The sequence below is a fragment of the Martes martes genome (assembly GCF_963455335.1).
Source record: "Martes martes genome assembly, chromosome: 6".
NCBI lineage: Eukaryota > Metazoa > Chordata > Mammalia > Carnivora > Mustelidae > Martes > Martes martes.
The window spans coordinates 15,312,706-15,335,937 of NC_137893.1; the positions used below are offsets into that span (position 1 = coordinate 15,312,706).

General features: G+C 46.5%; 1 protein-coding gene across 2 annotated transcripts in view; it reads right to left on the reverse strand.

The window, feature by feature from the left end:
• Positions 1-9,943: 9,943 nt before the first annotated feature.
• Positions 9,944-23,232, reverse strand: part of AKAP12 (A-kinase anchoring protein 12) — a 100,278-nt gene continuing 86,989 nt past the window's right edge. For both annotated transcript variants that reach the window (XM_080807096.1, XM_080807097.1), the window contains 2 exons: positions 11,693-16,706; positions 9,944-11,015 (listed from right to left, as the gene is read on the reverse strand). In XM_080807096.1, coding sequence (XP_080663222.1) covers positions 11,701-16,706 — 5,006 coding nt within the window. In that variant the 3' untranslated portion in view covers positions 9,944-11,015; positions 11,693-11,700. The remainder of the gene's footprint in view (positions 11,016-11,692; positions 16,707-23,232) is intronic.

The following is a 23,232-nucleotide window of genomic DNA, read 5'->3' on the forward strand; positions in this document are numbered from 1 at the left end:
TGTCTGCAGAACTTCGGGCAGGTCTCCTCACTTGAGTGGCATTTTCCACATCTATAAAACGAAGACAGTGGGGGCACCTGGGTGGCTCAGTGGGTTAAAGCCTCTGCCTTCGGCTCAGGTCATGATCGCAGGGTCCCGGGATCAAGCCCTGCATCGGGCTCTCTGCTCAGCAGGAAGCCTGCTTCCCTTCCTCTCTCTCTGCCTGCCCCTCTGCCTACTTGTGATCTCTCTCAAATAAATAAATAAAATCTTACAAAAAACAAAGACAGTGATAGCTGCTGGATCGTCAGATTGTGGGAAACAAATGAGTAAACCGTATGAAGGTGCCATGGACAGTCCAAGCTTGGCCAGGAAGGGGTCTGGAGGTCATCCTACCCAACTTCGTTTTACAGGGAAGAAGAAAAGACTCCAAGAGGTGTTTACCTAAAAAAATGACACAAAGTCACACTATATAAACCTAGATTCTTAAATACTGAGAGCTTTCCGTTGATTTCATCTTTTTTTAAAATCATAGTCAACATCTCCCAATTTAAATGAGAGTCTTGTGCCAAATTAAATTCTCTGACTATCTGTGGAAGGGGAGATCCAGGCAGGTCCCCGCTGCCCTCCGCAGCACGCCAGGCAGCCTCGAAGGCACATGGGTCACACCAGAGGCTCTTAAAGAGCAGAAAGTCATGGGAATCCCGAGGGATCTGGTGGGTGCGGAGAGAGGGTGAGGCGAAGATGCCAGCCGGCCCCAGCTAACTTCCCACAATTTGGTGGAGGGGGAAAGGCAGGAACTGTGGTCAGCTACTCATTATGGGCAGTGGTACAGGGGCTCTTAACACTGGCCTGTGGCTACCTCCTCCTCTTGTGACAGACCTGCCAGTCCCTCCCTACCCTAGAATGCTCACTGGCTATTTCAGCACAAGAGGTTATAAAGTTTACATTTCATTCTTAATTTTTGATGGTACCAATGTAAACACGCTTTGGACATTTCAGTTGGTAATGTCAGTCTGAACACCTAAACTCCAGCATTAATTCAGGCTGTCACTCTCCATATGTTAGCCCTCATCGACACCACTGGTACGACCATTCATTTCATAGGGAAAACAAAAGTGACCCATTCGTTAAGCTGTAAAATAGTATAGGATTTACCCTGGGAAATATGGCTGTAATGGGAAGAAAGAATCGCCATTATAAAACTGGAAAAGATATACATACATATATAAAATTGCTTTGGATAATGATGGAAGAATGGAGAGTAGAGTGGACCTCAAACATTCTCCTTTCTAAAGTCATTACGGGGGCGGCTGGCCGGCTCAATGAGTGGAACATATGACTTTTGATCTCGGGGTTGTAAGTTTGATCCCCATGTTGGGTGTAGAGATTACTTAAAATGAACTCTCAGGTTCTTTTTTTTTTTTTTTTTTTAAAGATTTTATTTATTTATTTCTCAGAGAGAGAGAGAGAGAGAGAGAGAGTGAGCACAGGCAGAGTGGCAGAGGAAGAAGCAGGCTCCCTGCGGAGCAAGGAGCCCGATGTGGGACTCGATCCCAGGACGCTGGGATCATGACCTGAGCTGAAGGCAGCCGCTTAACCAACTGAGCCACTCAGGCGTCCCAAGGGTGTAGAGATTACTTAAAAATAAAATCCTTAAAATAAAAAGTCATAGAAACCTGTGGGGCGTCTGGGTGGGTCAGCGGTTTAAAGCCTGAGCCACCTCTGCCTTCAGCTCAGGTCATGATCCCAGGGTCCTGGGATCAAGCCCTGCATATGGCTCTCTGCTCAGCGGGGAGCCTGCCTCCCCACCCCACCCCCACCCCCCCCCCCCGTCTGCCTCTCTGCCTGTTTGTGATCTCTGTCAAATAAATAAATAAAAATCTTAAAAAAAAAAAAAAAGTCATAGAAACCAGCCACTGTACTTCTTTTTTTTACTTTTTTTTTTTTAAGATTTTATTTATTTGCTTGACAGACAGAGATCACAAGTAGGCAGAAAGGCCAGCAGAGAGAGAGGAGGAAGCAGGCTCCCCGCTGAGCAGAGAGCCCGATGCGGGGCTTGATCCCAGGACCCTGGGATCACGACCCGAGGTGAAGGCAGAGGCCTCAACCCACTGAGCCACCCAGGCGCCCCACCAGCCACTATTCTTATTTGTAATTTCCCTCCCAAGAAAGGGAAAGAGCTGAGGCATGCAGAGTTAGCCTTTCAGTTCAAAATGTCACGCCTTGGTCACTGAATTGCTATGTTTAGAAATATCTAGGCATTTAGGAGGATGGTTGGGGAGGATGGTGTGTGGGGTAGGGGAGTACTTCCTAAGGCTTGGTTGGGAATTATGGTGGGGGGAGGAGGAAGCCCTCTTCATTCATTCACTAGTAAGGAATGTTGAGACAAACGTACTTGTATGGAGAGTATTTTATTGAAATGGAATAAAACTTGTTCTTGAGGTTGACTGCATTTTTAGGACAATTTTCAGAATCCTCAAAATACTTAGATTGCATTTTGCTTTGCTTTAGTTTTCCATTTTAGACTGGAACAAACCATTGTTATACATCATTGGCAGGTAAGCAAGATTCAGGCTTAGAAATCTTTGAGTAAATAAAAAATGAATTATCTTAAGACAGATCAACTAACCTGCCTCTTCTAGAACTAGCTCCTTAAACACAACTGGAAGGGTATCAGCTACCCGTTAACAACTCTCTAAATAAAAAGTAGACTCAGAATCTTCAATGTGAAAAATAAATGTACCAGGATGAAATGATATTCTGTGGTTTCATTCTCTTTAGATCAAAGTAATTCTGAACATAAAACATGGTTATTCTTGACTGAAGTTGGCGCTATTCTCTGAGAAATACGTAATCACCTGCCCTGCCTAATTTCCTGGTCGTTATGAATGTCGCTGCTTGTGAAGAAGGCATTGTCAACAGAAGGGCTGAGTGGGGTACGTGAGATCCTCAACTGGGTGTCTGTGTGCTTTCATTTACTCCCAATCATCCTGGCAAGCATGTGTCCCATTTTTATAAATGAGGAGATTGAGCCCCAAAGAAATTAAATAACCTCTTTGAGGTTATCCAGCCAAATAGAAACAGTCATCTTTTTTTTTTTTAAAGATTTTATTTATTTATTTGACAGAGAGAGAGATCACAAGTAGGCAGAGAGGCAGGCAGAGAGAGAGGGGGAAGCAGGCTCCCTGCTGAGCAGAGAGCCCGATGTGGGGCTCGATCCCAGGACCCTGGGATCACGACCCGAGCCGAAGGCAGAGGCTTTAACCCACTGAGCCACCCAGGCGCCCCAACAGTCATCTTTTAAAAGATTTTATTTTATTTATTTAACAGAGAGAGAGAGAGAGAATCACAAGCAGGCAGAGCAGCAGGCAGAGAGAGAGGGAGAAGCAGGCTCCCTGCCAAGCAGAGAGCCGGATGCAGGGCTCTGAGCCACCCAGGTGCCCCAACAGTCATCTTTTAAAACTCCATGTGGCTCCCTCAAAAAGCAATGCTCTCTCTCCTCCCCCAGGGATGCCTACACCTAACAGACACCTTTGACCAGCCCTTGGCGATGGGCAAGTCCTGTATTATTGTAATTGACAAGCCTTTGATTCAGCAAAAGCAAGAAGTACAAGGCATGGCTTTCCTTGCTCATCTGACCTACTTTTTTTGTATCTGGTTTCAGACCTAGCTTTGTCCAAATTATATTAGGAGGTGGGAAAAGACATATTTTCCCAAATGTGCAAACATTTCTGCGGACTAGAAGCAATTGCTGGGGGAGAGGTGCCAGGTGCAGGGAAGGGAAAGCTTTTTCACCTGCTAACCTAAATTTGTTCTGCGATTGAGGCAATTAACTTGAATCCGTTCTATAACCTTATGTTACGGCAGTGGTCCTAAAACAGGCATGTCAGAATCTCCTAGAGGGCTTGATGAAACAGACTTTCAGCCTGGCAAAGAGTCTGATTCAGTCTGTCTGAGGTCAGGCCCAAGAATGTGCATGTCTAATAGGTTCCCAGATGAGATGATGAAGAGGATACTGGGAGCCACATTTTTTTTTATTTTAATAAACATATAATGTATTTTTATCCCCAGGGTACAGGTCTGTGAATCGCCAGGTTTACACATTTCACAGCACTCATCATAGCACATACCCTCCCCAATGTCCATTTCCCCACCACCCTCTCCCGTCCCCCCTCCCCCCAGCAACCCTCAGTCTGTTTTTTGAGATTGAGTCTTTTATGGTTTGTCTCCCTCCCAATCCCATCTTTTCATTTTTTCTTTTCCTACCTCCCCCCAACCCCCCCCCACATTGCATCTCCACTTTCTCATATCAAAGAAATCATATCATAGTTGTCTTTCTCCGATTGACTTATTTCGCTAAGCATGATACCCTCTAGTTCCATCCACGTCGTCACAAATGGCAAGATTTCATGTCTTTTGATTGGGAGCCACATTTTTTAAAGACTTTATTTATTTGTTTGAAAGAGAGAATGAGAGAGACTGAGCATCAGTGGCGGAATGTCAGAGAGAGAAGCAGATGCCCCCCCGCTGAGCAGGAAGCCCACTGTGGGACTCCATCCTGGGACTCCAGGATCATGACCTGAGCTGAAGGCAGTCACTCAACCAACTGAGCCACCCAGCCACCCCCCCACCCCCAGCCACATTTTTTAAAAAAGAGTTTTATTTATTTGAGAGAGAAAGAGAGAGAGCACGAGCAGGGGGGAGAGGAAGCCGCAGACTCCCTGCTGATTCCATCCCACGACCCTGGGATCACGACCTGGGCCAAAGGCAGACGTTTCACCAACCGAGCCACCCAGGTGCCCCCAGGAGCCACATTTTGAGAACCACAGCATTACTCTATCATTTCTGCTATATTCCCAGCCCTCCTCGGTTCTACTTGTTCCTTAGAATTGCAATAACCAGGGGAACTACTATGGGGCCACATAGGGACCTGTGACATTTCTAGCATCCTGCTTTCTTTGAGGCAAAGTGCTCCTTAACAAGATATATGATCTGTACACATTGGTACAGGAGCCCTTAGAAGAAATGGGCTTTATTCTAAACCTCCCTCCTCTCCTTCCAGAGGCGCCTGTAACCTGGGAGCACAGAAAAGAATAAAGCTAAAGTTATCGAATATCCTAAGTAGTTTTCCCGGAGGCCACCTAGCTTCTTCCGAAGGAAAGCGGCCAGGATCTGGGTGAGGACACAAAATGGCATTAAGGTGGTCGGCTAAGGCCACACAACCCCTGAGAAGTGAGTACACAGCCCCCATCTCCTTTGTTGTCAGCGAAAGAAAATGAACTAAAAAAATCTTATCTTTGCGGTTAGGTAGTGACACCCTTGAGTAGACAAACGCCAGGGAGGACCCGGAGCCTGCGCGGTACAGTGTGGGGTGGAAGCTAGGACAGACCCAGGACGCTGCGGGGACCGTCCCTCCCACAGGCCCTCCGCCCCATGGAATGGGTCTCCCCTGTCAAGTCTCCCTGGAGAGCGGGGCAGCAGGCCACCCAAGCCGAAAGGGAAACAGGGGGGAACGAAAAGAAATGCGGATGACACACAAGTGTAGGTTTCATTTCTAGAAAGAGCGCATGGAAGATGGGTCTTCGTAACCGTTTGGGAAGATCCGTGTCATTCTGAAGGTTACCAAGATCTTCACCAACACAGCAGTCAATAGCCGTCAGGACGCTGCCTCTGGTGGGCGGCTTTATTTCCATTTCTCTTTCTTTTCTGATTACTAATAGGGAATGCGTTGTGATGTGTTTTGCTTTCTTAGTTCCTAAAGCACATTCCCAAGAGGAGACTCTTATGAAGATTCTGAAATGACATGTTCTGAAACGACACGGTAGCGACAAGTGATAAAGCCGCCCCTTGGGCACCTGGGGGCCTCCGTCGTTAAACGTCTGCCTTCGAGGCTCGGGTCATGATCCCAGGGTGCTGGGATCGAGTCCCGAGTTGGGCTCTCTGCTCAGCGGGAAGCCTGCTTCTCCCTCTGCCACTGCCCCCTGCTTGTGTTCTGCTCTTGTGGTCACTCTCTGGCAAATAAGTAAAATCTTAAAAAAAAAAAAAAAAAAAAAGAAGGAAGGAAGGAAGGCAAGCAAGCAAGCAAGCTTCCTCTTCTCAGTCACCCGACCAAAGCTTTTTGAGATTTTAAGCCGTTATTTCCCGTCTCTGGGTCTCCCAGGACATGGAACAGAAGAGCCATGGCTCTCCCGAGACCCACCTACCCCGAGGCTGATCTGCACTTGCCCTTACATAGCTCCTGGGCCTCCTGCATTGAACATTTCCCCAACTGATTATCATCTCCTGGCCCCACCCATGTCAGGGCTCGGCTCCACATGTAGGCTGGTGACCCAGAAATGTCCTTCTTCACTCCACAAAGTTCCCATGACAGATAATGAGGTGTCGGGCCTGTTGATTCCACCCTCCTAAATCTCTCGATCTCACCCATAGACTCGCCAGCCAAAGGGCCATTGCTTTAATGTTGCCCATTATCAATCGCTTCTCCGCCTTTTGGCTAAGATCAAGTGTAATGTTGCCCATTATCAACTCCTGCCTGGATTATGGTATTCACGTTCGCTAGTCCTCTTCCCAACCTCCAGTCTTTAATTTTCCAGAAGCTGGAAGCAATTCTCCAGATGCACTTCATTTTATTTTTTTTTTTTGAAGATTTATTTGAGAGAGAGCGCGTGTGTGCAGTGGGGGAAGGAGGGGGAGGGGCATAGGGAGAGGGAGAAGTAGAATCCCCCTCTGAGCAGGGAGCCTGATGTGGGGTGGGGGTCCATCCCAGGACCTCAAGATCATGGCCAGAGTCAAAGGCAGAAACTTAACTGAGCCACCTAGGTGCCCCTGAGACACGTGACATTTTAGGTAGAAATTCCTTTCCTAGGAAGGGCTGTCCTGGGCCGGCACATTAAGTTCCAGTAACACCCTTCCTCGCCACTGAAACCAAGAACGCTACAAGGGGAGAGGGTAAAGCAGCACCACAAGGCCCTAACACTTCCTTGGGAATCGCTAACATACAAGGACCGTTTCACTTCCTTGCTAAGTAATTTTAATGATTTATAATAGGTCTCGTGCCTCAAAGTGGCCCACGGGCCAACTCTACAATATTATTTCTGTAAAGTCTTTCAAAAGAACACAAATTTTGTTCAGGTTTCAAGTTCTAGAGGAAACCCTGCCTGCTTTTTCAGGTATCAGGTGAGTTCTGAGCGAACAGGGATGAGGAGAATCAAGCACAACGTGGTTTTTAAATTAACCTAATTTATAGTATTGCCTCTGCGCTCGTTAGTTATATACCAAGTTATCTGGAGTTAGAATAAAAGGTAAAGCACAGGGTTGAGTTAGAGGTAGGCCTTAGTACTCAATATCCTGCCGCGGGAAACAGCACGTTCAGTCCTATTTTCTTCATTTATGAAATTCTAACACTGGTCTCCAAATATGAGTGTTACAGTGAAGCTGCTCTTTTTTAAGATTTTATTTATTCGTTTGAGAGAGTGTGTGACCAAGAGCAAGGGGGTGGGGAAGGGCAGAGGAAGAGGGAAAAAGCAGACTCTCTGCTGAACATGGAGCCCAAGGCGGGGCTCGATCCACAAGCCCAGGGCCACGACCCAGCTGAAGGCAGACCCCCAACCAGATGAGCCACCCATGTGCCCCATTAAAAGCCCGTGGTTTCAATCTCCGATTTCTCATATGTACAACTAGGACCCTGATCCCCAGATCATTTCTAGTGACTACGGGTAGAGATGGTAAGGAATTGGGTGGGGAGGAGAAGCCTGCATTTACACAAGAATTATGCCAGGACATCCTGATCCATTTCCATTAGACTGTTCATTAGAAATGAACGGTCACTTAAACTTGAAGTTAACAGGACACTGGGTTCAGCCTCCATCCTCTCACCATCTCGGAAACCTGGGGCTGCTGTGTCCATTGCCTTCCTTGTAGAGCTGGGGGGGGGGGGGCGGGGGTGAGGGGTTCCTAACTCTGGTTCTAGTTACTGGTTGGGATTTCAGAGGAGGTCTGTGTGACTATCCAAAAACTGTACTCTGGGGAGTTCGAGGTCAGCCAGAGGTTTAATGAGATTCTAATTAAAGGGCCCTTAGCCCCCAAAAGGTTAAGAATCACTGACCATTTTTGGTGCTTTTACACATGTCCCAGGTACATTCCAAACTCCCATGATGCTCTGTAGAGAATGTTGCAAAGGTGTAAGTAATTAAAAGAAGTTAAACGTGTGATGATTATCACAGCAGTGGAGAAAAGCAATCAGAACTGAATTAAGGTGAGATTACAGAAAAGAAAATCCAGGGCATTTAATTAGGTCGCATTTTATTTAGATAAATGAAAATCTGCCCCCCAAACAGAACTAGAAATCAAATATTGTCTCAGGTTAAAAGGAAACTTGCTATGCTTGAAGCTTACACTGACAGCTAAAATTTCCAGCCCTTGACTATTTGTAGCTCCAAACACCAAAGGAAAATACGGGAAACACAGTATGTGTTAACAGAGAGGCAACTCAGGTGTACCATTAGCAAAATAACCTGAGGGGGAACATTTTACATTCCCCAATTACAAGAAGTGGTGAGAGTTTACAAGTCTTGCATTGCGTTCTATTATTGTACATGGCTCTACAGTAATGCCAAAAGTAGCAAAATATAGGCACTTGCTCCAACTTCTGCAGTTTACATTTCGCTGTTACGTACTTCATAAATTAACAGCAGCTTTAGAATTGTAAAACAGGATTCTATGTCATGCTACTGTTACTAGCATTCCTCCGGCTAATGAAAGTGTTGCTTAACAGACATAGGTCTAGAGCTCGTACAGAGATAATCCGAGGCACATCCAGATAAAGGAGTATGAAAAGCACAGTCATGAAGCAACCGCTGCTGGAAAACCACCGGCCAAGGCCAGAATGACTTGGCCACCGGTGCTCCGGGAAGAGCAAACACAAACAGAATGGAGTGGGAGGGGGTTTAAAAAAAAAAAAAAAATCAAAGTTTACCACTTGATACATAAATCCTTAATCAGTTCAAAGCGAAGCGTCCTCGTGCCATAGAGATGAAGTCAGTGTTTGACCTATCAGGAGCCCCTTACAGATTGCTCACTCTCATCTCCAGTGCCTCTTGGTTGATCTTCAAAAACCAACATCAGCGCTTGGACTTTTTTAAGTCTCTAAGTTGGCAAAAAATACTTAGATCAGGGTTTTTTTTTTTTAATTTGGGGGTTTTAATTTTCATAATGACGTTCAAATGACTATTATATAGGAGAATAACTCCTTAAAGGGTATTAAATATTTCCCAACTACAAGGTCATACACTGTTATCATGAGGTGTCTCATGATATGATATGGCCCCCCCTTTTTTTGGTCGTCAGGTTTGTTGATCTAAGATCAACTACTTTCTAATTCTAACAGCCCATGTTCCTTCTGCCAAACTTGTCTTTCTAGAACATTTAGAATAAAATCATTAACTAGCAGTCGTAATTTCAGTTTGCAAACCAGAGTTCTGAGTTTGAGTGCAATTTAAAATGCTTGTGTGGTGAGGCCATTTCTACATGTAAAGTGGAACACGACACAGCTAACTGTGGCCAAAGTCTGACAAAGTCTTTTTTACATATTGACATAAGTTAGGAATCATTTTGATATTTAAAAAAAATACTCAAATCACCTATTGGGCAAGGCATTTTTACTATTAAGCCTTCTTAATTTCTTTCTAGACGTTTCTCATTAAAACCAAGAATGAGGAAAGAAAACTGACTTTTTCAGGAAGGCACCACCAGATGGTAGCACTGTATCAGTCCTGTCCGTCTCAAAAGCTCCTGGTTGACCTGCGCTGGTGCCTCTCTGCTGGGAGTTCCTCTGAACATTACCTCAAACCAGTATCCAATGGTGACACCATGTAGTGACCACACTGGAAACTTCTACCTCAGCTGCTTTTGGAACTCAACAAACATGCCCCAGGCTTCCTAGTATCTAATAAAACCAGCAAATCTAAGTGAAGCAAATATTTTATTTAAATCGGTTGTCAAATCACAGTTTATCCAAATGAACATAATGCAACATTGTCCTTTGAAGAGTGGGCACAAATATGGCACAGACACAATCCAGGACCTACCAAAATACCAGTCATCAAGAACCTGACTTTCCTTCACGCTGTGTGTGAATGTCGTCCAGCACAGAAGAGTAGAATCAAAACCTTAAAACAGCCAACTGTTTTCTTAACAAGATGAAAAACGTTTCTCACTACCTTGCCTCAGGATTTCGGCACACTCCTCTCTCCAAACAGCCACAACAATTCAGAGAAAAGGCTTAGAGTGAATCCGCTACTGGAAAAAAAAAAAAAAAAAACTCCCTTCCAACCCCCACTGGGCTAGAAAGAAATTTCACAGTAACAATGGAACATTCTGTATGTTTCCCCTCCCCCACCCCAAAAAGGCTTTTTATTTTTAGCACACTGTGCATAAGAGGAAAGTGACCCATTTTAGAGCGGTATGAAACACGGACCCTACTCCTTAGTAGATTTTAAAGTATGAACTATAGCTTCTGATCAGGAATGTTGTCTCTAGGGAGCTGTTCTCACAACCTCCCCAGGCTTGACCGTGGCTGCATGACCCCCCCTTATCCTGGGCGGCACAAAAGGAATGTACCATCCTGCACATTTCCTTAATCATTAAGAAAAAAAAATATACAATAGATACAAGAAGGAGAGTTACTTAAAACATACATATAAATACATAAAGGAAGATACTCCAGTTTGAGAAGCAGAACCAGGTTTAGCCAACTCCAGTTCCGGGTTAAGAATTCAGGACCTTCAATCAGAAACATTGTAACAGGGTATCAGGGCAAAGTGAGGGGGGTGGCCCTGCCAGGAGGAAGTGTTAGATGGCTCTAGCTCCCGATGCAGCCTCAGGATTGTCAGGGGCTCCAGAAAGGTCAGTCGAGGGACCTGTTCTTCGGTTTTGAGTCTGGAACACGAACACTGGTCTCGAGTCTCGTCAGCAGCATCCATCCCCTCCTACTTGCTTGTCTTCACATTCAGGTCTTGCAAACACGCCGGCTGGACCTGGAGGAGGAAGGAAGAATGCCAAGTCAGTCAAGGTCTTCTCCTCCCTCGTTCGTTCCAGGAGCAGCGGAAGTCCTTGGAGCAGAGTGCCACCCCCAAAAGCAAGTGGGTCAGGACCGTGGCGGTCCAGGCTGGGCCACCCCAAAACTTGGGGCCTGTGGCTCCCCAGCACCAATATTTGGACCCATCACACACACTGGGAAATTTTTTAAATGCCTGTTCCTACTGATGGGGGAACCAATTTTTTTTTTTTCCTTGAGAGCTATCAAAACTAAAATTTCAGGCTGTAGGATAGCAACCCACCATGAACTTCTGCTTATAAAGAAAAATTCAATGAACTTGCTAGTATGATACCGGGAGCACAACCGGTTTCTTTGAGCCAAACACACATGCACGCTTGTGCACACACACATATCCCTTCACTTTCTTTGAAAGCAGGCACGTGGGTGTAGAATGAGCTCATTGTTTTCATGACATCAGTTAAGCCTGAATGGCAGCAGGTCAGTGACGGGGAAAAAAGGAATGGAACCAGGATCTCCTTGACTGTTGTTTGCCCAACTAAAGGTTCTGCCTACAGTCACAATGATTCAAACTCCTGCTTCCCTTCTAACAAATTTGCCGTCACATGGCAAGAAAAGAGAAAAAGACTGTTTTAGGAGAAGAGGAAGCTTGCTTACATGATATTTTAGGATCCTGTGGGTTCGGATTTTGTCGGTTCTCCCTCCTGTTTCTGAGTGTCGTCCTGCGTTTCGGTTTTGATCTCTTCTTCTAACTCGCTGTGGACTTTTCCTTCCAGAAATTCTACTTCCTGGCCACCTTCCTTCTCCTTCAGTGTCGGTCCATCTGTGTCTGGGGACTCTTTGCTCAAGCCTCCTGGGGCCGCTGCACCTTCCAGGGCTGAGTGCTGGTTTTCCAGGTCTTCAACAGCATGGCCATTTTCATCTTCTTGGGGTTCAGAGAGGGACCCCTCTAGCCTTTCTTCTAAGCCGGCACGATCACCATCTTCTGGAACAGACTCGGTCCCGGTTGCTTCTTTCTTTTCCTCTGACAGGAGAACTGCCTCTTCGAGCTGCTGGTCACTTATGCTGGAAGGTTCTACCTCAACACTTGTCACCTCGGCTGAAGCTTCACTCACAGCTTCACACGCGTCGGAACGGGTCTGTTCCCCGGCGGTGAGTGTGGCTTCTCCTTTGACCACCACAGCTCGTGTTCCATCCTGTGCAGTGGCCTGCGGCTCCCCTTCTTCGGTCTCAGGGTGCGCCCTCCCCTCCGGGGCATCGGCGATCATCGGCAGGGCCTGTGTCTGGAAATCAGCGGCTGTTTCTTCCGTGCTCACTAACTGGTCGACAACCGTCTGGATTACATTTTGTACAAGTTTGCTGCTCTCAGTCTCAAGTTTCGAAATCTCGGTTTCGGCCTTTCCATCTTCCCTTCTTGTTTCACTCCCTTGGACTTCCGGACCAGCAGTGGGCGCGTCCTCTTCCTCCGGGGATGGTCTCCGGGGTGGGGTTCTCTCTCCTTCCAGGTCAGCACTGATGCCTCCTTCAGGGGCAGCCGCTGTGGTCACGGGTGCGGAGTCTGGCTGAGCCTCAGTCCCTGTGGGCGCCTCGATGTCCCCTGGCCAGGCGGTCAAGTCTTCATCTTTTTCGGAGGATTCTTCTTCTGGTACTAACTGTGCGTCTTCAGATTCCCGAGTTTCCGCGGTTTCTAAAATCTTGACAGTTTCTTCTAAGACCTTCTCCCCCGCTGCTGCAGCCGCTGGAGTTAATGACACCTCTGGGGTCTGGACTTGAACTTCTGTGCCTACCGCTTCCTCCTGCACTGGCCGGGGAGAACCTTCCCAAGCAGTAACCTCCTTCTCCCCGTGGAGGACAGCCACGCCGTCTGTCTGCCCCAGGGGCTTAGGAAGCTCCTCAGATGGGGTCACAGCTGGTTTTTGCTCGAGTTCCTCTTCTGTGGCTTGAGCTGGCTCTGCTTCCGTCTCCTCCCTTTCTCCTTGAACTTCCACCTCTCCCCCCACTGGGGTGGGAGATGGTGTAGGGCTGTGGACTTTGGTGTCTTCATCCTCTTGGAATTCACATTCTTTAGGAGCTCCATCTTTAAGGGCAACTTCACTTGTTTCCTGACTCCTGGTCGTCTCGGGGTCTGCCCCTGCGACAGGGCCTTCGAGAAGCGGCTTCTCTCCGCTCTCCCCGCCGGTAAACTGACCTTCCTCTTCAATCGCATCCATCTTTGAAAGAATGGGTACAGTTTCCATCGGTACCTCTTTGTCCGTATGTTCTAGAACCTCTTCCGTTTCTGAATGTCCTTTCATTTCTTCCTGGGATGGAAAACTAGCAGGTGCTGGAGGCAGCTGTTTGGGGACAGAAACTGCTTCTGCTTCTGGGACCTGGGACGGAGCACCCGAAGCTACCTGGGAATCTTCGTGCATCTCCAGGATCTGTTCTTGCTGTATTACAGGGAGAGCTTCGAGATCGGCTACTGGGGTGCTTCCGTTGGTCTCGGTGTCTGTAAGGGTTTCAGCAGAGTCAGGAGCAACAGCCTGTTCCAGAATCAATTCTGATTTTACCCCAACCAAGGTTTCAGCGTGACAAGCGGTTCTAGGCTCACTGGACTCCACACTGTCTGTGACTGCAGGAACTTTCTCAAAGCCTTCTGGGGTGGCCTGTACGACTACTTCGGCTTGTGTCAAAGCCTCAGCTTTAGCTTCCTGCGCCTTCACTTCCAACCCTGCATCTGCCTCTTTCTTCAGGTCTAGCCCTTGAGCATCCTCTTCGGCTCCATCCAGCTTCTCTGGTATTTTGGCTCCTAAGTCGCGCGTTGTCTGAATCATGTCTTCTGGCTCCCTGGTGTCAGGCAGCGGTGATCCTTCTCGAACTTTCTCCGCAACTGCCCGCAGGACCTCTTGAGTCCGCCTCTCTTGGTCTTCCAGGTCTGGCACACCGCCCTCCACCTCCTGAACGGGTGTTGCTTCCTCTGTGGTTTCTGGAGTGTCGGTGAGCTGAGAAACAGCCGAGACCATGTCAGCGGTCTCTTCAGCCCCAGATGCTTCTGCGGCTTCTTCAGCACAAAATGCCTCCGCACCTTCTGCGGCCGTCACGGCCTCCGAAGTTAATTCCGCTTCGCTCACAACCATGATGTCATCAGTGGCATCTTGGCCGTCTGGCAGAGTTTTGGTAGCAACGGAGGTTTCTTCTGCAAGGACCTCTCCTTCAAGTACCTCCCCAGTTAGGGGTCTGGCTTCCTCTTCTGTTTCTTCAAGAGGTTCTGTCACCGAAGCGGATATCCAAGATGGCGACCTCTCTTCGACACTGCTAACGGCCCTCGCCCCGTCGAGGACAGTCACCTTCACGCCGTGAACCAGATTGGTACCGAGCTCCTCCGACACAGCAGCAGCTACCTGCTGCTCGGGCTTCTCCTCGCTTTTCTGGGCTTGCTGAGCTTCGATTTTCTCCCTTTCCACCGCATCATACTCGGACAGAGGTACCACAGCCGGGACATCGGAATCGTCTTCGTTGACCTCTGGCGGCCCTGCATCCTCAGCGGTGGCGTGTTCCGCTTTCCCGTCTGACCTTTTCTTCCTTCGTCCGGGAATAAATTTCTTAATGGAAACCCAAGACTCTTCCTTCCCAGGTTCAGCATCGGACGCGGAATGTTCTACAGCAGACCCAGGTACAGCATCTTCGCTTTTCTCTTCCAGTTTCGACTTCGATTTTTTCCTCGGGGTGACTAATCTTTTAAAGGACTCCCAGGTGGAAACGCCCTCTCCTCCTTCGGTGGGGCTGCCAGCTTGCTCAGGTGAGGGGCTGCCTGGCCCTTGATCCTGTTCCTGAGAACCGGCAAGCGCAGCGTCCGGTCCTGTTTCTCTGTCTTTTCCTGCATCATCTGGTTTCTGGCCGTCTCCGCCCATCGTTTTCGGTTCCCCTTCATCATCGGAAGACGATGCTTTTCTCGCTCTTTTCTTGGATGATCCCACACAAATCAAAGCCTCCCAAGATACTGAGGTATCCACCCTGCGCTTGGGCTCCTCTGGCTTCTGCTCCTCCCCACTTCCCTTGGCTTCCTCCTGCACCTCGGAGGCCGCGCTCTCCGTGGAAGACAAGGTCGCGCTCTTGACCTTCTCCAACTCGTCTTCTTTGTCACTTTCAGAAAGCCTTCGGACACGTTTCTTGGGCGTCACCATCTTTTTGAAAGAGGCCCAGGGAGTAACGCCTTCTCTCTTCTTCTCCCCGTCGGAAGCCGTCCCTTCCTCAGCCTCCGCATCGTGCTGTGCGTCCGCGAGGCCTTTCTCCAGACACGCGATCTCCTCGGGTTCCTCCGGGGACGAGGCAGAGCTCTCGCCCTTCTGTTCATCTGCACTGTCCGGAGACTCTGCTGCAACCTGGTGGTGTTCCCCCAACTCTTCATCCCCTCCTCCTCTCTTCCCTTTCTGTTTCTTTCCAGAAAGCTTTTTTAAGCCAGTGCTGGTAAAAAGTTTCTTTAAAGGGCTTCCTTGCACTTTCATTCTCTCCTGGGAGGCCAGCATGTCTGCCTCACTCAGGACGCCCTCCGGGTGTGCAGAGGGCGCTTTTTCCTCGGGGCTCAGGTCGGCCGGCTGGGGGTGGTCCCCTCCAGGGGTGCACACTTCTCTCACCTTCCCCGGCTCCTCAGGAGGCTCGGCTTTCTCGAGCTCAGCCTGGGAGTCTACCCCTTTCTCAGACGGCAAGGGCTCCACTGCTTCTTCTCCCTCAGCCTGCTCCTCATCGGTCTTCTTCTCCGGCATCCTAACGTGGACTTCGGCAACGATCTCCACTTTATCATCAAATACTTCCGTGGCTAAAGGGGCGGGTCTCTCTTCGGGGGATCCCTGCACTTGATCTTCAGAGGGCAGCTCGACTTTTTCGAATTCCGCGGACAGTCTGGCAGCGTCAACGCTCTCGGCGATCTCCTGGGGGCGCTCTTGCTCGGAAGCCGCCACTTTCTCGGAGGTATCTTCTATCTTTTCCTGTTCCTGCGTGTCTCCTTTTTCGGGCTCTTGGTCCTTTTTCTTCTCTGAAGCTTCCAGCTCCTCCTCCTTCGGCTTCCTGAAACTGGTCTTCTTCCTCCAGCCAGCCCAACCTTGCGTGAAGAACTTTTTGAAGGGTGATGCTGTTTCACTGGCCACGGGACTAGCTGGCGACTCTGGAGATTTGGTGGGTTCTTTTTGTTTATCTTCCCCATCCTCTTTGCCTTCCTCTGCTGCTTGACCAGACTCAGCCTGGGGAGAAATCTCTGTGTTGCTTGGCTCATGCTTAAGGGTTTCTTCGGGGTTCTCCGTGGATTGTTTTAGTTCACTGTCTTTGGCTGTTGCTTCTCCCGTCTCCTGGCTGGGTTCCTGGTGGTCACCAGCCCCGTCTGCTGCTCCTGATCCTTCCCCTTCATCTTTTTTGACAGTGAGTAGCTGCACAGTGTCAGACTTCTCGGTCTTATCCTTTTTGACCGTGAATTTAAAGCCAACAAACTTAAACACCTTCTTAAATCCAACATCATTAGCCTGGGAATCAGCAGGTTGTATCAGCTCTTCCAAATTGCTTTCTGAAGAAGGAACCTGGTCGATGACTTCGGGCATTTCCTCCTGCCCATCCTTTGCTAGGTCTTGGGCGACCACGGAGCCAGCAGCCATCGCCTTATCTGAGGCTCTTTCATTCACATCTTCTGACTCTCTCTGTCCAACTATAGAAGAAGGAGAGTGGTGGAGAAGAATAAAATTATTACAGTTCAGAAAAATTACATATTTAAAAAAACATAACCAAGTGATACTTTCTTTAATCTCAGGCAATTTCATGATAGGCTAACAGTCTTCTCAGTATTTGTAAATCTCCGTCCATGAGGCAGCATCTACTTCTTTCAAATGACCTTTCAAAATTCAGGTTGAAAGATACTACCCTGCTCCTTCTTTCCCTGTGAAAGTGAAGTTTACACACCCAAGTACCAGAATACTCGTTATATATAAGTAGCTGCAACATCACTAAAGTGGGACAAGCAGATTCTGTTGCAACGGAAAATGGATCAATCATCACACCCACGACCTAGAATCCAACCCATTTTAGAAAAATAAGCTAAATGGCAACAAAGAATCTAGACAAATCTAGAGGAGAGGTATTCTATGTGACAACTAGCTGGCAGTCTCTTTTAACAAGTCCCCCCAAATGGACTGGGAGCTGCGTGGGGAAATTCCAGACTGGGGAAGGGCAAGTGCAAGGAACAATTTATCTTGACAGATGGGAGGTGCTCAATAATGTAACACAGAATGTGAAAAATCGTTGTGTTGTACACCCGAAACTAAAGCAATGTTGTGGGTCAACCAAACTCAAATAAAAAATACAAAAAAAAAGGGGGGGGGGAAGGAAAGGTGGTGCTCACAAGCTGAGAGGTGTAACAGAGGGACACAGGAATCAGCTTGAAGGGGTCTCCTGCTGGACAAACACTGAAGCATAAGAAAGATGACGACAAGGATGGGGTACAAAACACTGAATGAGAAAAGAATCCATGAACCATGAGTGATACTAAAAGAGTAAAATAGGGAACAGGGAATACTTCTTCATGAAAAGTGCCAATCAATAATAAATTTAGATATAATTTCCACTTTGATCTACAGTCACTCATTAGAATTTCAAAATTCTACTGCATCAAGATTCACATTGTTAAGGATGAGTTAACAAAAATGTTTCTTTTATAGCCGATTACATAGGCTCCTTCTAGACCACGGTAAACAGCTGTTCGGCCGTGGAAACGTTGAGCATTATAGTCTTTGAAGATGTACTTGCATCCTTCATCCAGTATGATCCACTTACATGAAATTAACCTAAGTGGATTTTCTTTTGTAGTTATTTGAGGAGGAAAAGCCACATTTTAGTTCAGTTCATCAGCTGGGTCAACCGAACTGGACTTTTTCAATTGCTCAGAAAAGTAAAAAATCATTTCTCATTATTTTCTATATAAAATAATACACAACACCATTTCACAGCAAGTGTGGTTACAAGAAATTTTACTGTTTTAAATGCGGCTGTGACTGAATAAATTTGAAACTAGTCATATCACGATTAAAACCAGGCATTCAGGGGCACCTGGGTAGCTCAGTGGGTTAAGCCTCTGCCTTCGGCTCAGCTCATGATCCCAGGGTCCTGGGATGGAGCCCCGAATCAGGAATCTATGCTCAGAGGGGAGCCTGCTTCCCCCTCTCTCTCTACCTGCCTCTCTCCCTACTTGTGATCTCTGTCAAATAAATAAAAAACTTTTTTTTAAAAAAAACCACCCATTCAGAAGAAAAACAAAAACCCAGGAGTTAGGGGAGAAGTTTTTATAGAAAGGATTTGAAGGCAGAGCAAGGAAGTTAACTGATTTGCAATAGCTTAAATGGTCTTGTTATTTGAAAAAGCTTAGTTGTCTGTCATCAGATTAAGAAAACTGTTCTTTGCCAATCTTTGTAGTAACTCATTCAGCCAAAAATCCAGTAGTGCTAAAAGGGTGAAAGGTTGTCAGGAAACCTATAGTTTTAGAGTATCAACACACAGATCAAAAGGAAAGCCTTCCTTTACAGTGGAGAAATCTGCAAGTACCGCCTTAAACTTAGACATCCCCACTAATGGAACAAAACTATCATTGTGCTTTCTGATGTGAGGCACTGAGAAGGCCAATAAATCACTTACAGTACTCCTGCCAAAAATGCTTAATGGAATCTTAACTGTGAAGAAACTATCAGATGAATCAATGAAGGATATTCAGTACAACAACTAGCTTGGCGGCTATGCCAATGTCACAATGTACAAAAGTCAAACAAAAACCCAAGTAGGCTGTCTGCAAGCAACTTTCAAAGAGTTTAAGGAGAGAGACTGTGCTAGACTCTCCGTAACTGCTGAATTAGGTCACGTGTATGTGACTCTATTCTATGTGTCTATAGTTTTGAAATTTAAAAAATCATTGAGGGTTTAAACAAGCAAATCAATGTGATTTAATAAAGGGAGGGAGATGCTGTGCTAAATTAATAAATTTAAGAAGCATAACAGTAAGACCTACTGGGCACAGTCTTAGGTTGGTTATCAATTAGGGCAAACTAGCCACTAGCCAAAGGAGATTTTTGGCTTTTCTCGGGAAAACGTAACTGAGTATATGATTTAGGATTAGATGAGATAACTTTTCCTGAGAGTAAGAGCTCAAGTTTGATTTAAAAAAAAAAAAAAAAAAAAAAAAAAGCAGATTACCAAACAGTATATATAGTATGATTCCATTTTGGTTTACCCCCCCCCATTACCAACCCCCCGGTTGCCACCCCGGCAAACACACACCCCTCACATGATCTCTGGGGGATAAAAATGTGATTTTTTTTTTTTAATTTTTAAAAAGTATTTTTTAAAGATTTATTTCTTAAGACAGAGAGAGAGCAAGTGAACACAGTGTTGGGGGGGGGGACAAGAAGAGGGAATGATCTCAAACAGACTCCCCACAGAGCACATGACCCAAGGTGAGGCTTAATCCTACTACCACAAGACCAAAACATGAGCCAAAATCAAGAGCCGGATGTCCAACCAACTGAGCCACCCAGGCATCCTCTGATGTATTTTAGTTTTACTTCTATAGGTCAAAGTCTATTAAAATGGACACAGAAAAGGTCTTAATAATAAGTTTAACAATATGCTTAATACACACAGCATAAAATGAAGCTTAATAATTATAAACAGTATCCATACCAATACTTAGATCTATAAATATATGAAATACAGATATATTTGTAAATACACATACAACATGGTCCTCCTGGGCTCAGTTTGCTTGAGATCCTCGCTCCCTCTCCCTTTGCCCTCCCTCTGGCTCATACCCTCTCTCCAATAAATAATTTTTTTAAAATGTTATTTATTTATTTGACAGACAGAGATCACAAGCAGGCAGAGAGGCAGGCAGAGAGAGAGAGAGAGAGAGAGGAGGAAGCAGGCTCCCCGCTGAGCAGAGAGCCCGATGCGGGGTTCAATCCCAGGACCCCGGGATCATGACCCAAGCAGAAGGCAGAGGCTTTTTAACACACTGAGCCACCCAGGCACCCTCCAATAAGTAATTTTAAAAATTTGTTAATTTCCCCAATTATAAAAGTACATTCACAAAAAAACAAAAAACAAAAAACAAAAAAAAACAAAAAACCTTTCCCTGAATTCTTTCAATGTAACACAAGAGATGTGACTTTTTTTTTTTATTAGACTGTTATTTATTTATTTGACAGATAAGAGTGGGAGAGAAAGCTCAGAAGTAGGGGGAGTGGCAGGTGGAGGGAAGGGGAGAAACAGGCTCCCCGCTGAGCAGAGAGCCCAATTGGGGGGGGGGGCTCCCTCCCAGAAACCCTGGGATCACGACCTGAACCGAAGGCAGATGTTTAACCAACTGAGCCCGCAGGCACTCTGAGATGTGACTTTTTAATTTAAAAAGGTACACAATACCATTGAAACTACACTAGGGAAAAAAGTCAAACCCCAATGATACACTCCACACTGGTACAATTTTACTAAAAACGTACACAAAAATAAATTAAATTTCCTGCCAGCAGGCATGAGAGAAAAACAGACACTCATTAACTAACCTTTCTAAACTTCCCTGGAAAATGCAGAGACATTTCACTAACATAAGGGGAGAAAACAGGTGTTAATACACACCGTTCCCCTTCCTCTTTTCCCTCCATGCTCCCAGATCGGTTTCAAATCTGAAACACTTTTTCTTCAATTCTGGGGTGACTGGAATGTTTACAATCACAACTAGAGAGACAAAAACCAACAGCTGCCAACTGGCGGCACAGAGCCCCTGGCGACGCTCCCACCAGCCCACCAATGCTGAGACCGGCTCTCTACACACAGCGGTTTACGGGCGGAACTCATCTCTTATTATTATTATTATTATTATTATTATTATTATTATTTTTAATTTTCAAAAGTTTTTTGAACTCATCTTTTTTTTTTTTTTAAGATTTTATTTATTTATTTGACAGAGAGAGATCACAAGGAGGCAGAGAGGCGGGTGGGGGGGGTAGGCTCCCTGCTGAGCAGAGAGCCCAATGCGGGGCTCGATCCCAGGACCCTGAGATCATGACCTGAGCCGAAGGCAGAGGCTTAACCCACTGAGCCACCCAGGCGCCCTGAACTCAACTCTTTTTTGTTTTTTAAGTTGTTGGATTAGGTTTTTGTTGTTGTTGTTGTTTAAAGATTTTATTTATTTATTTGTCAGAGAGAGAGAGGGAGAGTGAGCGAGCACAGACAGAGGAAGAGGGAGAAGCAGGCTCCCTGCCGAGCAAGGAGCCCGATGCGGGACTCGATCCCAGGACGCTGGGATCATGACCTGAGCCGAAGGCAGCCGCTTAACCAACTGAGCCACCCAGGCGCCCCTGAACTCAACTCTTTAAAGAGGGATATAGAATCCCGAGAAAATTTAAATCCTAACTGGTCAACCAACTGGTCTACAGCTTCTAATGACCGGAGTAGTCCCAGGAGCCAGGATCGTCCAACTACCTTCCGGGTGCTGTGGGTGGCCCTCAAAGCCGGCCCGCCCACCGCGTCCCTGGGCTAACCGCCGCTGGGGGGCGCGCTACTCACGGCAAAGGTTACTCCACCAGGGCATCGCGCGCCGCCAGCCGGCAGAGAAGCGCTACACGGGCCGGGGAGGCCCAAGCTGCTTCTCCCAGCTGCCCCATCGCGGGATGGACACCGATGCCGCTGACGAGGGCGCCGCCTGGAGGCCACCACGTGCGTCACAGAGGGCACCGCCTCCTTGTGGTCCAGGCCCCCAGGGCTCTGGCCTCACAAGCCCGCAAGGAAAACGTCCCGAGGGTCCTGTGCATCACCCCAATGGGTCTCTTCAAACGTAAGCACACTCAAACTCTGCAAATCCTCATGGCTAAATGACTGCCGGACTGCTAGACCTCGATACTGTCGGATTTCTGAGCTGCTTCTCTGATCTGAACTGTTAGGCTGTCAACTCCAAAATCGCAATGCATAGCGATGGCCAAAGGGATAGCAGGATTCTGCCCATAGCATGGTTCGTTTCGTTGTAAGAACTTAAATTTCTTGAGTTTAAGAACAAGAACTGTGTGCCTCATGCACACTCCCATTACAGAGCTCATTCAGAGTCACAACGCCTTGGGCTTGAAGGAAGAATTCACTTTGTCCTTCCAACTGGGGAATAAATGGACTTCAAATATGGTTATATGGTTCTTGCAAAATAGTACAACCACTTTTGAAGAGAGTTTGGCAGTTTTCCACAGAACCAAACATTTTCTTACCATGATACTGCAACCTGCTCCTTGGTACTTCACCCAAGGGAGCTGAAAACACGTCTACACAAAAACCTGCATATGGATGTTTATAGCTATGTTTACGGCTTTATTCATAACTGCACACACTTGGAAACAACCTCAAGATGTTCATTATATGAATGGATGAATAAACTATGGTACCTCCAGAAAATGTTATAACATCATTCAGCGCTACAAAGAAATGAACCAGCAAAGCCATCCGAAGATACAGAAGAACCTTAAGTGCATTATCACCAGGTGAAGGAAGCCTATCTGAAAAGGTTACATACTGTATGATTCCAACCATATGACATTCTGGAAAATGTAAAACTAGAGACCCCCCCCAAAAAAAAAAAAAAAATCAGTACTGCCAAAGGATCGGGGGAGGGAAGGATGAACAGGCAGAGCATGTTAAGATTTTGTGGCAGCAAAACTAGTGAACCCTCCAACAACATGGGTTTGAACCATGTGGGGCCCCTTATCCATGGATTTTTTTAATAAATACAGGATAATACTGTAAGTGTATTTTCTCTTATGGTATCCTTAATAATAATATTCTTTTTCTAGCTTACTTTATTATAAGAATAGAGTGGATCATATATATAACACGCAAAATATGTTAATCAACTATATTATCAGTAGGCCTTCTAGTCAACCGCAGGCTAATAGTAGAGTTAAGTTTTGCGGGAGTCAAACCTTGCATTTGGATTTTTAACTAGTAGGTCCCTAACTCCATGATGTTCAAGGGTCAACTATACACTATGATACTCTCAGGGTAGATACATATGATTATTATATCATTTGTTCAAAACCCACAGAATATACAACACCAAGAGTGAACCCTAATATCAACTATGGACTTTAGGTGATAATGATGTTAATGTAGCTTCTTCAAATATAATATATGCACCACTCTGGTGTGAAATTTGATAG